At 43.6% G+C, this 16894-nt stretch overlaps 1 protein-coding gene across 2 annotated transcripts in view; it reads left to right on the forward strand.

The window, feature by feature from the left end:
* The window catches only part of SH2D4B (SH2 domain containing 4B), a 77550-nt gene that overhangs the window by 32067 nt on the left and 28589 nt on the right, over positions 1 to 16894 (forward strand). For both annotated transcript variants that reach the window (XM_049790702.1, XM_049790703.1), the window contains exon 4: positions 6317 to 6464. In XM_049790702.1, coding sequence (XP_049646659.1) covers positions 6317 to 6464 — 148 coding nt within the window. The remainder of the gene's footprint in view (positions 1 to 6316; positions 6465 to 16894) is intronic.

Genomic DNA, 16894 nt, shown 5'->3' on the forward strand with positions numbered 1-16894 from the left:
TTTTCTTTTATTGTTCCCATCCTGGTGAAGAGTTTGCTTTGTCACAGTAAATGGCCAGTTATTTTCCTCTGAGACTGTGTCACTGCAGATTTCTGGTTTCCTGGCTGTCATCCCACCCTTGGGTGTAGAAGTTGGAGTGAGTATTGATCCTGCCATGGAGTAATAGATTAATTTGTAGGCATTTCCTCTGGACTTTTTTGAGGTATATGAATCACAAATATAAATTACTTGTATTTGAAGCATAAAATGTGATGTTTTGTTATACATTATGAATTGATGACCACAGTCAAACTTATCAATTTATTAATCACCTAATTACCTACTTTTGAAGATTATTGAAGATACTTAAGTTCTGCATTTTTAGCTAACTTCAAGTGCCCAATACTGTTTGGGGCCAGAATGATAGTACAGTGAGTAGGGAGTTTACCTTGCATGTGGCCAACTTGGATTTGATCCCTGACATTTCTTTTTCTTTTCTTTCTTTTTTTTTTTTTTTTTTTTTGGTTTTTGGTTTTTGGGTCACACCCGACAGTGCTCAGGGGTTACTCCTGGTTGTCTGCTCAGAAATAGCTCCTGGCAGGCACGGGGGACCATATGGGACACCGGGATTCGAACCAACCACCTTTGGTCCTGGATCGGCTGCTTGCAAGGCAAACGCCGCTGTGCTATCTCTCCGGGCCTGATCCCTGACATTTCATATGGTTCCCTGAGCACTGCCAGGAGTGATCCTTGAGCTCAGAGCTAGGAAGAAGTCTTAAGCACTGCTGGGTGTGGCCCTAAATAAACAGAAACAAACCATGCAGTTTCAATTCTAGTCCTCAGAAATAATTTATAACTGGGTAACTGGATTTTTTTTTCCCTTTCACCAGCCTCTCTAAGGTCTGCCAACTCGTGAGTGGCTTTAAAGACCATGGCTTACATATGCCAAGCAATATAATTCTATCTTTAAAAGAAGGAAATCTGGGTTGAAGAGATACTATAGAGAACAAGGCATTTGCCTTGCATCTAGCTTACCAAAGTTTGATCTTTATCATCCCATAAGGTCCCCAAACTCCAGCAGGAGTAATTTCTGAGTGCAGGGCCAGTAGTAAGTAACCCTGACTATCACTAAGTGTGGCCTACCCCTAAAAGGAAAGAAACACACACACACACACACACACACACACACACACCCCAAAGAGAAACCATTAAAACATAGTTTCATTTACCTGTAAAATTGGAAATTAACTCAGCGAAACAGCCTAGAATGGTGGACTGGTACCGTTAGTTATTTAACTGTCCATTTCCCCATTAACTTCTGCCACATGGGGGAGGAACACTGCTCTGGAATTTGAGCTAGTGACCAGGTGCCAAAATCCTGGGTACATCAGTCAAGTATTTACACTGGCATTATCCTCCTGTTTCTTTGTTTGTTTTTGGGCCACCCCCCAGTGACGCTCAGGGGTTCCTCCTGGCTCTGCACTCAGAAATCACTCCTGGCTTGGGGGACTATACGGGGGATCGAACTGCAGTCTGTCATAGGTCAGCCACGTGTAAGGCAAATGCCTTAATGCTGCGCCACCACTCTGGCCCCATATCCTCCTGTTTCTTATGCTGAAGGGACCCTCACTGTCATTTTGAGAGAAGGCCCTCCTCCCCATCCTCCATCAGGGGATCCCTGAGTACACACTTGGTATGTTTCTGGGATGGAAGGGAAGTTGTCTGAGCAAAGCCTCCAACATAAAGAACAGGCCCCACCCCCCAAAAAAGAAACTTTAATAAAAACAAAACAAACACATACAAAAGCAGACCTGAACGAGAATGTTTGTCAGAGAAAAAGCACTATACTCCTCTGAGATTAACGGTTGCATTTGTGAAACAAGTTTTGGACCCTGTAAGCAAAAAGGAGTTTTCGATCAAAACAAAAGGGAAGAAGTAAAGGAAGAACAAATGCAATATCTGAAATAAAACTTCAGGAGAGGGGCCAGAGTGATAGCACAGTGGGTAGGGTGTTTGCATTGCATGTGACCAACCTGGGTTCAATTCCCAGCATCACATATGGTCCCCTGAATCTTCCAGGAGTGATTTTTTAATGCAGAGTGAGGAGTAGTCCCTGAATGCTGTAGGGTGCGACCCCCAAAATGAAAAGAAAACAAAAAGCAACCAACCAACCAAACAAGTAAAACATTGGGGATAATTTGTGGTAGAGAAAGTCTGTCAAATCATGAAATAGAAAAAAGCAGGGGGACATGGTGCTTTCCCCACATACTGTTGATACTGGCTCAATATTCAGTACTACATGTGGTTTCTCTAGGAGTGATCCCTGAGCACAGAACTAGGAGAAAGACCTAATCTAGGTGCAAGGCAAAAGACTTATTCTCCATACTATCTCTTCAACTCAGATTTCCTTCTTCTTAAAGATGGAATTATATTGCGTGGCATATGTAAGCCATGCTCTTTAGAGCCATTCATGTGTTGGTAGACTTTAGGGGGGCTGTGTACTTTTGGGTGGGCCCCAAAACAAAATTGGAAGAAAAAGACACAGAGACAGAGATATATATATATGTGTGTGTGTGTGTATGTGTGTTGTATATATATACACACATATGAGAGAGAAGAATAGACATTATATTATATTAATATATAATCAATTAATATATGATTAATGTAGTATATTAATAGACATAATATAGTACATATAGCATAACAGAGCTATACTGTAGTTAAAAAAACTTGACCTGCAGGCTGAATGAAGCCCTAACAGGTGCCTAACACTATTCATGAAAGAACAGCTACACTAAAGCCCATAGAGTTTAAATAAATCCAGTATAAAGTGATAAAGGCAAAAAAATCAGTGTCGTATGTAGAAGAATGAGAGTCTAGATGGTGCTTCCAATGATTCTTTGTTTGAGGCTGGGGAGCAAACCCAGGGCCTCATCCATGCAAGAAAAATGCTTTTCTTCTGAGCTACATCCTGTGCTCCAGGGGATGGTTCTGGATGTGGAGAAGACGAGGAAGTCAAGTTTTTCAAAGTTCTGCAGGAAGTGATTTATTTTCCTTTTTTAGGTATGGGACTTTATCGGTGGTACTGTGGACCTTAAACCACTCCTGGTGATTCATGGCTGGGTAGTAAGGTCTGGTGACTCTGCTGTGATTCTGCAGTGCTGCTTGAGCTCAGAACTGCTGGAGGCCACAAGGCCTGTTACAGGTGGTGCTGGGCCATTTGTGTTTAGGATTGGGCTTGGGCATTCGTGAATATTCCAGCCCTGTGAGCTATCTCCCAGCCCAGGAAAATGATTTTTGGTCCAATTCTATGCTCAGCCAAATGAGCTCAGGAGGGTAGCTTATGGCTATTAGCAGCCAGGAGTGAGAGTGTGTGTCTCTGCACCCTTATGGGACACCACAATAAACTCTGCTGTTGCTTAGTAAGGCAGGAGCCAGGGCCTGCCATGCATCAGTCACAGAAAGGCAAACCTCAGCAGGTGCACAGTCAGGACACCAGCTGAGTAGAAGAACAAGAGAGCAGTGGGGTGAGTAATGCTTTCAAAGCATAGCTGTTCATAGAGGAATTCGCACTTGATTAAATAGCAAAATTTACTATCAATTTTCAAAGAGTTTGAGAAATATCGATATTCAACTCCAAGAGTGAATAATTATTTTGGGAAAAACATACTTGAAATAAAAATTCATTACTATAATATTTTTCTATATTTAATGTCATGAATTATAAAATATATCATCACCTATTATTGTTTTTGTTGATTGAGATCCATACCTGGCAATGTTCAGGGTTTACATATGATTCAGGAATCACTCCTGGTATGACTTGGGGGAAAAAATTGAAGGCCAGATATCTTACCTTTGTCAGTCATGTGTAAGACAGCTCCCTACCCACTGTACTACCTTCCCAGTCTCATCATCATCATCATCATCATCATCATCATCATCATCATGTGTACTATATTTGGCTGTGCTCAAGAACACTACTGGCAGTTCCTGTGGCATGACATACATCACAGGGGATTGAACCTGGGTTATTCAAGTGCAAGTGTGTAAGGCAAGCATATTACCTGCTGCACTATCTTTTCAGATGATGAAAATGATTTTGAAGGCCACATCAGTGGCACTTAGGGCCAATTCTGTGCTCAGGAATCATTCTTGGTAGTGATTGAGGAACCATATGAAGCCCTGGTATTGAACCAGGGCAGCAGCATGCAAGGCAAGCACCTTAATCCCTCTACTATCTCCTTGGTCTCGGAGGAATCTTTTTTGTGTGTGGAAGGGATGGAAGAGGGATGGTTTGTGGATGGAGGGGCTGAAAGCATACCGGGTAGTGCTTGGAGCTATTTCTGGTGCTGTATTCATGAGTGACCCTGGGTGGTATTAGGGGGATCATAAGTAGTGTGAATTAGGGTTGTTGGAAGTGAGGCAAACTTCTTAACCTCTATATTATATCTCCAGACCTAAAATGCAGTATTTTAAGAAGAAAACTCTCTCTCTCTCTCTCTCTCTCTCTCTCTCTCTCTCTCTCTCTCTCTAATTCATTTATTTTTGGGTCATGTTGGATTACTAGTCCTACCCTTATCAGTATTCATACTCCACTCTAGGGTGTGATCTGGTGGTAGGATTACTGGATCCCTCCCTACTTGATATTCCTTCTCCACCCTAGAGTGTGGTCTGGTTCTTGTGAACCAAAGTCTGGGTTTTAGGAAGGAAAAACGCTCATTCTTCAGTCTTCCTCCACTAAACTGCTTTACTACCGTATTTAGGTGCAGAAGGCTTGTGCAGTAGGATTTTTGGCTTGAGTACTGGAATTCCTGAACCTATTCTTGCACCCTTTCACTGTGTGGATTATTTTGACGTTTGCTTCCAGACTTGCATCCCACCAGATCCTAATTTTGAAGCCTGGGGCTCCTCTTATAGGATGGGAGATGGATGATTGCACCTGGTATTACTCTGGGGTTACTCCAGCTTGCTACTTGTTGGTCACTCCGGACTCCTGTGCCCAGGGTACCATAAATGTTACTAGGGATCAAACCTGGGCCTTCTGCAGTCAAAGCATGCACTCTAGTCCTTACTGTCTATAAAAAGTTAACTTGTAAGTTTTAAGATATACCCACATTGTAGAGATGGTAGAAAGTGAAAAAAAAGTTCTTCACTGATTATTCACTTAGCAACAAACCAAGATTTAAATTTACTGTGAGGGTGAGGAGGGAGAAACAGAGTGGGTATTTGTGTGATAAATATAAGTGCTAACAACCCATATTTCAAAAAATAGAGGCAGTAGTTCATGTCTAGAACAGATTCATCAAACATTAACAGCGCCGTTCAGACATAGATGCTATCACATGCAGGAACCGCTGAAATAATGGAAAATGGTGGCCTCTGTGCCCCCCAGCATGGTGGGGGAGGTGGTTTGTAGAATTGCTGCTTTCCACACATAACTTTAGCTTAGAATGGCTATTTGACATATGCTTGCTTCTATTTTGGATTGGAAGCAGATTCACTTATTCAGTATTTATTCATTCCTTTAATAAATACTGGCACAAATGTAGGGCAGGATTATATGCTTTTATAAAGAATTTCTAACTACACTGAGAGCGATTGGAATGAATGATAGCAATCACCACTTTAGAGAATAACAGGATGAGCTGGGAGAATAGTGGCATGACAACATAGGAATGGCTTCCCAAACTTGGAGTCCTAGCTGACATTCCTGTGACAGAAAGAGGGAGAAGGATTTTTGCTCTTGCTTGATGCCAATTCTCAGTGGAATGCGGTGCTTTGCAACATTTGCATGAAAACCTCATTTCTAAACATTTTCAGGGCGTTCCACTGTCTAGCTGTTGTGACTAAATATGCACTGAGATCATGCATTTACTTTGATGTAAAACCTTGAAGCGGAAAAGAAACACAAGGTCAGAGATCTGGAGACCTCAAGCCTGTCCCTGAAACATCTTAGCCAGACGCAAGATGAAGACATACATGATCATATCCTGTTTAACTGGCCTCTAAGAAGGCCATATGTTCCTCCCTGCTTGCACAACTCTTCTCTCTGCTTCCCCCAGAGGAAGTGGGGCCAAGGACAGTCCAGACAGAGTCTCTTACTTGTGAGAAAATATTAGTGCTTTCAAGTCATTCTACATATTTCAACCCTTATAACCTTTTCAATAGTCCCATCAGGTGTAATGTTTGCCATTTCCGCATATAGAAACCACCAGTGGCTATCCCCTGATATCATGGTCTGTTCAATACACAATGGAATCACAGGGGCCTTTCTAGAACACTGATGTTTTGTCACCCTCACCTGACACCATTATATTCCCTGATATTTTAGAGGAAAGAGGAAGAGGAGAGGAAGCGAGGAGAAGAGCAGATTCGCCTGCAGGAGGAGCAGAGGGCCCAGGAATTGTATTGGTCCTTGAAGCAAGCGCAGCTGCAGAGCCAGGCCAACGAGAAGGAGGAGCAGGAATGGGCTGAACAGTGTGAGTACAGCTTGATTCTCAGGGATGGGCACATGCCCTCTGCTCATATCTCAGTTGTCCTGCCAATTCACTCCCTCAGTCCAGAAGCCTCAGTTCTGTGTCTAGTAGCTTTGGGCACCTGCCAAGGCTCTAACAGTTAGGGCTCTGCCTCGATGATCTGGCATGTCCTTTGAAGAGATGTCTTGTGTGAAAGCATCCACTCTCGTGTTGACTGAGCTTGCAATATTTTTCTGGCTCTGTGTTAAGTCCTGGGGATTCTGAGGTGCAGGAGTGGGGAGATTTCCACCATGCAGGGGACAGATACCCAGGTCTTGAGAGAGACTGTCCCACATGTTACTGGAGCTCTGAGTGGCTGTCTGGGTGGAGTTTCAGAAATAAGTGTTACCAAGTGGGGCTGAGAGTGGGAAAAGAGTCACAAAGAGGCTGAAGAGGGTCCTCGAGTTGGAGGATGTAGCCTTTGGGGGCTGGTCCACCTTCACTGAATTGTGGAGTGCTTGAGAGCTGAAGATGGATGGTGTGTGTGTGTGTGTGTGTGTGTGTGTGTGTGTGTGTGTGTGTGTGTTGTGTAGTAACTGTGAAGCTTGGGAGTGCCAGAGTGATGACAGCTTAGATAGAAATGGGACAGCAGCACCAGCAGCATTTAAGTATTACTCCAAATGGGCTTTAGTCAGGCAAGCAAGGCATCAAGATGTGAAAATGATAGTCTTTCAGGAAGAAGGTTCCACTCCCAGGTTCTTAGAAACAGAGGTATGTATGTCATCCTTATTTTCCTGAATGTCCAATTTGTTAGGATATAATTCAAAGGATTTTTTTTAGAGTCATCATTATTCTTATTTCTTGTTTGTGTTTGTTTTTGGGTCACTCCTGGCAACGCTCAGGGTTTACTTCTGGCCTTCTGTGCTCAGCAATCTCTACTGGAAGGCTCGAGGGGCCATATGGGATGCAGGGGTTCGAATCGGGGTCTGTACTGTGTTGGCCACATACAAGGCAAATGCCTTATGACTGTGATATTGCTCTGGCCCCTACAGTCATTATTTTAAAAAAATATAGTACCATTAATAATATCTTCTCTTGAGTTTCTTGAATTTGTTTATGGCTTCTCTTGACCTTCCTTCTTCCTTCCTTCCTTCCTTCCTTCCTTCCTTCCTTCCTTCCTTCCTTCCTTCCTTCCTTCCTTCCTTCCTTCCTTCCTCCCTTCCTTCCTTCCTTCCTTCCTCCCTTCCTCCCTCCCTCCCTCCCTCCCTCCCTCCCTCCCTCCCTCCCTCCCTTCCTCCCTTCCTTCTTCCTTCCTTCCTTCCTTCCTTCCTTCCTTCCTTCCTTCCTTCCTTCCTTCCTTCCTTCCTTCCTTCCTTCCTTCCTTCCTCCCTTCCTCCCTCCCTTTGTACCTCCCACCCCCTCCCACTCTCCCTCCCTCCCTTCCTTCTTTCCTTCCTTCCTTCCTTCCTTCCTTCCTTCCTTCCTTCCTTCCTTCCTTCCTTCCTTCCTTCCTTCCTTCCTTCCTTCCTTCCTTCCTTCCTTCCTTTCTTCCTCCCTCCCTTCGTACCTCCCACCCCCTCCCACTCTCCCCCTCCCTCCCTCCCTCCCTCCCTCCCTCTCTCCATCCCTCCATCCCTCCATCCCTCCATCCCTCCCTCCCTCTCTCCCTTCCTTCCTTCCTTCCTTCCTTCCTTCCTTCCTTCCTTCCTTCCTTCCTTCCTTCCTTCCTTCCTTCCTTCCTCCCACCTCCCTCCCTCCCTTCCTCCCTCCCTTCCTCCCTCCCTTCCTCCCTCCCTCCCTCCCTTCCTTCCTTCCTTCCTTCCTTCCTTCCTTCCTTCCTTCCTTCCTTCCTTCCTTCCTTCCTTCCTTCCTTCCTTCCTTCCTTCCTTCCTTCCTTCCTTCCTTCCTTCCTTCCTTCCTTCCTTCCTCCCTTCCTCCCTGCCTCCCCTCCCACCTCCCTCCCCTCCCCTCCTTCCTTCCTTCCTTCCTCCCTCCGTCCGTCCGTCCCTCCCTCCCTCCCTTCCTTCCTTCCTCCCTCCCCTCCCACCTTTCTCCCTTCCCTCCCTCTCTCCCTCCCTCCCTCCCTCCCTCCCTCCCTCCCTCCCTCCCTCCCTCCCTCCCTCTCTCCCTCCCTCCCTCCCTCCCTTCCTTCCTTTCTCTCTGTCATATGCAAGGTAAGTGCTTTGGGCTTACTCCTGGATCTGCACTCAGGAGTTTTTCCTGGAATTGCTCAGGACTCTATATGGGGTGCTGAGGATTGAACCTAGGCTGGCCATATGTAAGGCAAGTGCCCTACCTGCTGTACAATTGCTCTGAGTCTCTCTTCATTTCTCTTAGTCTGATATTTCATTAATATTTATAAAAATTCAAATATAGTTTTGTTGATCTTGTCTTGTTGCTTTAATATTTTCTTTTTCATTATATTCTCTGGTATTTATTTTATTTTTAGCTTTTTGCCAGTTTTAGTCTTTTTCTTTTTCTAGTTTTTTTTGGGGGTGAGGTTAAGGTTAGGTTGTTTGCTGTTTATCTTTATCTTCTTTTTTTCTTTTTCTTTTTTTTTTTTTGGGTCACATCCGGTGATGCTCAGGGGTTACTCCTGGCTATGTGCTCAGAAATTGCTCCTGACTTGAGGGACCATATGAAATGCCGGGGATCAAACCCAGGTCCGTTCTAGGTTAGCGTTTGCAAGGCAAACACCCTAATGACTGCGCCACCGCTTTGGCCCCCTCTTTTTTTCTTTCACTGTCACTATAAACTTTGTACTTAGAATGATTTTACTTCCATTTTCACTTGTCTCAAGGTATTGTTTAAAAAATTACCTTTTGGTTTATTTTTTAAACCACTGGCTATTTAAGAGTGTGTGCTTTTTAATTTCTGCATAGTTTTAAATGATCTTCTTAATGATTTTTCATTTCATGTTATTATGATGAGAAAAGACACTTGATATAACTTCAGTTTTATTAAATGTGTTAAGATTTATTTGTAGTCTAACATATTATATTTCTTAGAAAATGTTCTATGTGAATTGGAGTAGATGCCATATTTGTCGCAATCGAATGGATTATTTTGTTCATGTCTGTGAGTTTGTGGGTTGTGTTTGAGTGAAATCATGTGGCCTGGCCCTGGAATATGACAGAAAAGATTTGTGTGCTTCTTGTTGACTGACTGCCTGGGGTCCATCTGTCTATATTGTCTGATTGTGAGTGATAATATAAATATTCAAATAGCCATTGGCAGAAATATGGTTCCTCATCCCTGGGCATATAATCATATTCAATATATCCTGATCGATTTTCTAAATGAGTGATCAATTATTGAAAGTGGGGGTTGGGGCCGGGCGGTGGCGCTGAAGGTAAGGTGCCTGCCTTGCCTGCGCTAGCCTTGGACGGACCGCGGTTCGATCCCCCGGTGTCCCATATGGTCCCCCAAGCCAGGAGCAACTTCTGAGCGCATAGCCAGGAGTAACCCCTGAGCGTTACCGGGTGTGGCCCAAAAACCAAAAAAAAAAAAATAAAGAAAGTGGGGGTTGACTGTTACTATTTACTCATCTATCTTGCCTTGAGATCTATTAATATTTTTTATATTTTTAGTTGCTCCAATGTTGGGTAAACATATATGATTATTATATTTTTAATGAGTTGTCTTGTTATCAGTACATAGTGAACTTTTTTATTCTTGTTACCATTTCTGGCTTAATGTATATCTGGTTAGATAGTTAGAAGTTCAGCTACTCTGCTTCATTTTAGTCCTCATTTGCATGGAACTTCCCTTTTCATCCAAGAAGGGAAAGCATTTAGAGACACCCTCTGGAGGAAAGGACCTGAATAAGTGGGGGGAAATGGGGGGGTTGAAGCACTGAGCACAACAGACCTGGACACTGCCTACATAGTCACCTACACAGGACATGGTGACTGTGTTCTGTGGTCACAGTTTGGGGGGGTCCTGGTGCATAATGATGAAAATTAGGCAAAATAGATGATGGTTAAGATCTAAAGAAGAACTCATCTATTTAGATTCAGGATAAGGGGCTGAGGTTGTAATGCAATGTTAGAGCATGTTCCTGGCATGTGGGGGACCCTGGATTTTTACCCCTGTCAATTAAAAAGAAATCAGAATGAAAGAAGTGAACAAAATGTCTGGGAGAAGGTTTAGAATGAAGTCAGCGTGTACATGATAATCAGACACCTATGGTCTTGTGGGGTGGGAATATCAGATTTGTCATTTACTATTATATCTTGACCAAACCTTTCAATGCAGCCCATGAACAGATGAGGAAATGAGGCATCAGCCTGTTTATTCAAGTTGCCCAACGGCATATGAAATAGAAATTGGGTGGAATGGAAACTCATACCTCAGAATCTTTATTTGTAGAATGAACTGAGATGTGAGGTGGCTAGAGGGAAGGGTGGAATGAGGAGGAAACTCAAGTGCTTACCTATTGTGAAGGGCTGTCACTCAGGTCATATATTGCCTTGAAGAGAGTGGGAATGCTATGGGCAGGACAGGTGTTTCTTTAGGGAGAGAGGAAATCATCTGGCTTGAGTGTTGGCTGATTGTTAATTAATGTTTTATGTGGCAACTGGAAATGGAAAAATGTCCAAAACATGGAGAAAGGATGTGATAATTCACTTCCCATGATTTTGCTTCCTCATTTTATGCTTTCTTATTTTATGCTTTCTTAAAGAATGATGAGCTAAATCTAGGAGCCTGTCATTCAAATCCAGCAAAGCCATTCTGCACTCAATTAATTTAATATGAAAGATATAGTGGGCCATTAATCTACCAGGGAGCAGCCGTTTTTGATAAAACACTTAAATTAAATTCTCTAAGATAGGAAAAAAAAAGGGGGAATTGTTCCCTTTAGTATCACTTGAATACAGAGTTAGTTATCCAACTCTAACAGAAAAGCAGGCTCTGACTTCTGAGAATAGATGAGGCAGAAATTCATTTTACAATTTAAATTCATTTAACAACTGTGGATTTGTAGGAGTATATGGAATTAGGTACTGTTCAGTTGCCCAGAGAATTAGATATGAGTCAGGATGGATTGGTAGATGCTGTTATTTATGAATACTGGAAATTTATTATTATTATTATTGTTACTGTTTTCTGGGGGGACTCTCAAGATCTCAGGAGGCCTGATAAACACTCATAGTCTGGTTGTGCGGGCCATACAGCTGAATGCCAGACCCAACTAGAAGATGCAACATGGCGCCTAATGATCCTTGGGGGCCCCTTTCATGCTGAGGAAGGAAATTGGGACCTGGCATGTACACAGGATGCATTACATATCTTTGACCTTCTTTGTACTTCCCTGAATCTTTTATTATTATGATTATGATTATGATGCTCAGGGGTTACTCCTGGCTATGAGCTCAGAAATTGCTCCTGGCTTGGGGAACCATATGGGACGCTGGTGGATCAAACTGCGGTCCATCTAGGTTAATGGATGCAAGACAAATGCCCTACTGCTTGCGCCAGTGCTCATGTCCTGAATCTTTATTATTGTTGTTATTAATAAAAATATAGGGGTGAAGAGATAGCTTCAAGGACTGAGCACATGCTCTGCATGCAGAGGCCTGTCCTTAACACCACCATCAGCAGCTCCCAGCATCTTTCAGGTGATACTTAAGTCTCCTTCCATCTTCACCTCCCCACTCAGTAGAAACAGAAACAGACTTATGTCTCCACTAGCTTCATGGATTGTGTGGTGTCCAAAACACATCGCCAGAATACTGTGCTCTGCTTGTCTGGGCCCTTCAGAGCTGTTGTCAGAGTCTAATGAGAGACTTGAGCTATGGCCCAGGGCTGAGGCCAGTCAGAGGGGCTCCATTCTCTTCCCTCCAACAAGGGAGGGTGTGTGGCTTGGAGACTCCACTGTCACCAGTGCTCCTAAGATACTGTGTGCTTAGGACTGATGGAACAGGAAGGCTTTGAGGTGGAGAGCACTGGAATTGGGGTGGGGCAGAGTTGAACTTGGAGCTGAAGGAAAAACTGAAGAAGACTATAGAAGTGGGTTTTCTATCCACAGTTCTGAAGGGGAATCATGGTATTTCTTTTTCCGGTCTTGTTTTTGGGCTATACCCAATAGGGGTACTTTCCTCTGAGGCTAGTACTCCTGGCAGTGCTTGGACAACCATATATGGTGCCAGAGATGGAACTGAGGTTGGGCACTTGATAGGCAAATGCCTTAATACCTGTACGATCTACATTTTATTATGAGGAGATGGAAGTCTAGTCAGGGTGATTTATAAATTGTCAGGTCACATGGTGGTAAATGGAGTTGATAACTATGCATAGGCAGCCTGGCTTCAGATTTAGGTTTTTGGAGATCTGAAGAAATAGATAAGATCAGAGGCTTGGGCCTGAAGAGATAGTGCAGCTGCGTTTGCCTTGCAAGCAGCCGATCCAGGACCAAAGATGGTTGGTTCGAATCCTGGTGTCCCATATGGTCCCCCGTGCCTGCCAGGAGCTATTTCTGAGCAGACAGCCAGAAGTAACCCCTGAGCAACGCTGGGTGTGGCCCAAAAACAACAACAACAACAACAACAAAAACCCAAACAAAACAAAACAAAACAAAAGATCAGAGGCCTGTTTTTAATAAGGTAAAACTTTCCTAAAGCTCTTCTGTTTCTAATGGTTTTTTGTGTTTGATTTAACCTTTGCTATAGGCAGACATTCAATGTCATTCTTATTTTGATAGATGGAAACTGAGGCCCTCAGGGACTTTCTTCAGAAAGTTAGGGTGGACTATTGGAGAGGATGTGGAAAAAGAAAACCCATGCACTTGATGGAATGTAGGTTGGTGTTATCACTATGGAAACAGTATGTAAGGAAGTTATTAAAAAATGAAAAAGCGCCTGGGGCAGGATTTTCAGCCGGCATGGGCTGGCTCCTGGCAGACCTCTGTATGTGCCAGGGGCCATTTGGCCCGGCCTAGGGTAGGGGGGCCCGGACCTGGGTCACCCGACCCCCCTCTCCCGCTTTCCTCCGGATCTCCAGGTGGGTTTCTGGGAGGACCTGATGGGGCACCCTGGGTTTTCCCCACTCCCAGGCCAGCTGCGGAGATTGGCCTAGGGTGGGTCTTGAGCTCTGGTCCTTTGGGCCTGGGAGGGCCTTCCTCCCTTCCTGGGGCAGGATTTTCAGCCGGCACGGGCTGGCTCCTGGCAGACCTCCGTATGTGCCAGGGGCCATTTGGCCTGGCCTAGGGTAGGGGGGCCCGGACCTGGGTCACCCGACCCCCCTCTCCCCCTTTCCTCCGGATCTCCAGGTGGGTATCTGGGAGGACCTGATGGGGCACCCTGGGTTTTCCCCACTCCCAGGCCAGCTGCGGAGATTGGCCTAGGGTGGGGCTTGAGCTCCTCCTGAGATTGGCTTGGGGGGTGGTGTTTGATCTGTGGGGTGGCAGATAGCTGGTCAGTTATACTCAGGCTGTCACTGGCAATTTCATACTAGTCTACATGATGCGCGCCCCCGCGCGAACGTATACTCCTCCCAACCATCAGTACCCCCGATTTACCCTTCTTAACTTCAATAATACACAGTTCCAATCTCAGACCAAAGACATACAGTGGATCTAACAATCCCAGAACTATTTTGAAGGACATAAATTGAACACATATATCTTTTGAATATTTTATGTATATTTTCTTTAACGGCTGTAACTCTCTCTATATTCTTCTACCATGATGTTTCTATCCACTTTTCATCTTGTCTTTTCTTTGTAAGCTGTTCAATAAGGATTGTTGGTGGAACTGTCCCTCAGTTTAATGCCTATGATTGAACTATGTCATGGAAATTGCTGGTCTTGTTCCTATTGCCTCCAGATGCACCAATAACGCTTTATGGCATTGATCCTTCTTTGCATAGACACATTAAAATAGGAAAACACTATACCTACAGATAAGTTCTTATCTAATAAATCTCAGTACAATGTAACTTATACCCTGAACATTGATATAATGACCTGGCACAGGCCTCAGAAGAATGGGCATTCTCCATTCACGCCAGAACCAGGCAAGCTATCTACGAAACATCCAAGGTCTTTTATAGCAACAGCTAGAAGCAGTCCTCTACCAGGAAAGACACTACCAAGGGTATGACATTGACCTCCTAAAAAGAGACTTCCATTTACACTGAAAAGACTTGACAACAACAATGACCTGTTCTACAGGACAGGGTTCTCTCTAGTGCCCCTTAAGTGTGAGGTGAAACGAGAGGATGCTCTGCACCATCCTGACTGCAATATGGGATATGCAGACTCCAGGACCTTTAATACAGAAGCATGATACCAACAACAGAGACTATGTGAGGAATGGAGGTGTATTGTCACTACAGACGATGACTTAAATTGGACAAACTAGTTTGCCTGGAGCCTAGAGTCAGTCCTGTGCCAGGAAACTTCAGGGGTAGGGTCTCCTTGTATTTAGACCATAATTTTTCTTTCCATGTCCCTTATATTTTGGTGGGCCTATGCAAACAAATGCCACTCTAACACCATTTTTTACTATTTTCCCTTGACTCCAATCCTTAAGAAAAACAACCCACTAAAACTTTTGAGGTTAATTTAAACTAGTAAGCATGTGCATGGAACTAGATAAATGTACTTTGCCCTCAATGTTTAAGGAGTTACATAAGTCTAATCTCTTTGGATTATATTGTGTGCTGCTAAGAAATAGTATGTAATACAACTGGGGATTTGAGGGACAAATTAATTGTATTGTACATGGGTTCAGTTTTGTTTTTCTTAATTTTCTTTGGTTGAAAGATCAAGGCTGGGATATCATCGATGGGTCTACCGAGAATTCTGCTTATGGGTGATTGGGCTTCCACTTTAACTTTACCCTGTCCTCTTTCTTAAATAAAAGTAATTAAAAAAAAAAAGAAAAAAATGAAAAAGCATGCTGCCATGTGATCTAGAAATTCTGGGTTATATATTGAGAAGTGAGATCAGGATCTTGAAGAGCTTTCTGCATTCCTATGCTCACTATAGTCTTATATTCATTAGTTAACAATAGCCAGATAGAGAAATAGTTCAAGTATCCATCAATAAGTGAATGGATATGATGTTGTCTAAATTATTTATTTGTCTACCTGAAATGACAATTAATTAGCCATGAAAAAGAAAGAAATCCTGCCACTTGCCAGTACATGGATTGAACCTTGAGGGCACAAAACTGAGTCAGACTGAGAAAAAGAAAAAATATACTGAACAATACCACTTATTTGTGGGCTCTAAAGCTGAAATTTTAAGATGAGAGGGAAATGGTGACCACTGGGGACTGAGCTGTGTGTGTGTGTGTGTGTGTGTGTGTGTGTGTGTGTGTGTGTGTGTGTGTGTGAAAGTTGCTGCTCAGGTTTATATGTGTACTTTTTATATGTCCTTGCAGCTGGTTTATAAATAAGTTCTTAAGATCTCATACACAGCTTCATTATAATAGTAAACAGTGATGTGTTATTTGCTTCAAAGGTATTAGATCTTATTTTGTTATCACCATAAAAAATAAATGATGGGCCAGGGTTTTAGGTTCTATTTGCCATAAACTTGAATAAACTTGCCATAAACTTAACTGGGGAAGTGGATCTGGAGCAGGGGTTACCACAGGAAATAAACCAGGCCAATATTGAAATGGTAGTGAGGGGGCTTTCTACTTCATGAGTGAGAGAAAGAGAGAGAGAGAGAGAGAGAGAGAGAGAGAGAGAGAGAGGGAGAGAGAGAGGGAGAGAGAGAGGGAGAGAGGGAGAGAGGGAGAGAGAGGGAGAGAGAGAGGGAGAGAGAGGGAGAGAGAGGGAGAGAGAGAGGGAGAGAGAGGGAGAGAGAGGGAGAGAGAGAGGGAGAGAGAGAGGGAGAGAGAGAGGACCCAAAACTGCAGTTTTTATTAAGCATTAAGATCAACCCCTCAGCGGGGGAGTGACCACAAAAGACCTATCTTGAGACAGTCCTACCAAGGTAGGCTTTTGACAGGTAGGATAAGAGGCTAAGTAGAGAAAAATCCGTTTTGGTTGAAAACAAGTTGTAAACCAACACCATAGAGACATTGCTTGCCAAGTTTTTCAGTTGTGACATTTTTTATATGCATTTTTTCACATCCTCTCATAATCTCTTGTGTTTCGTTGGCAGTGTGTTTCATAGTTTCTTTGAGTTCAGTCAATATCCTAAGCCTTTCTACTCAGAACTCCATTTCAGAGAAGTTATATAGAGGATTAGTACTGACTAGGTCTGAAGGATTTCAGTCTTCACCGACAAGATGTGGTGAGATTTTGTCCTGTTTTACCATGGTTCCCTTTGTGGCCTCAAGTACTTCTTTTCTATGTCACTGTCTGTCTTCCCCGCTACTAGGGAGATCTTAGGGGGGTTTATGGGGGTGAGAGATTAAGCTTTGCAGAGAGACAGTCCTGCAGTTAAGACTTTGCACATGGCTACCTGGTTTTATCCCCAGCACTGCATATGGTCT

The sequence above is a fragment of the Suncus etruscus genome, chromosome 17 (genome assembly GCF_024139225.1).
Source record: "Suncus etruscus isolate mSunEtr1 chromosome 17, mSunEtr1.pri.cur, whole genome shotgun sequence".
Taxonomy (NCBI): Eukaryota; Metazoa; Chordata; class Mammalia; order Eulipotyphla; family Soricidae; genus Suncus; species Suncus etruscus.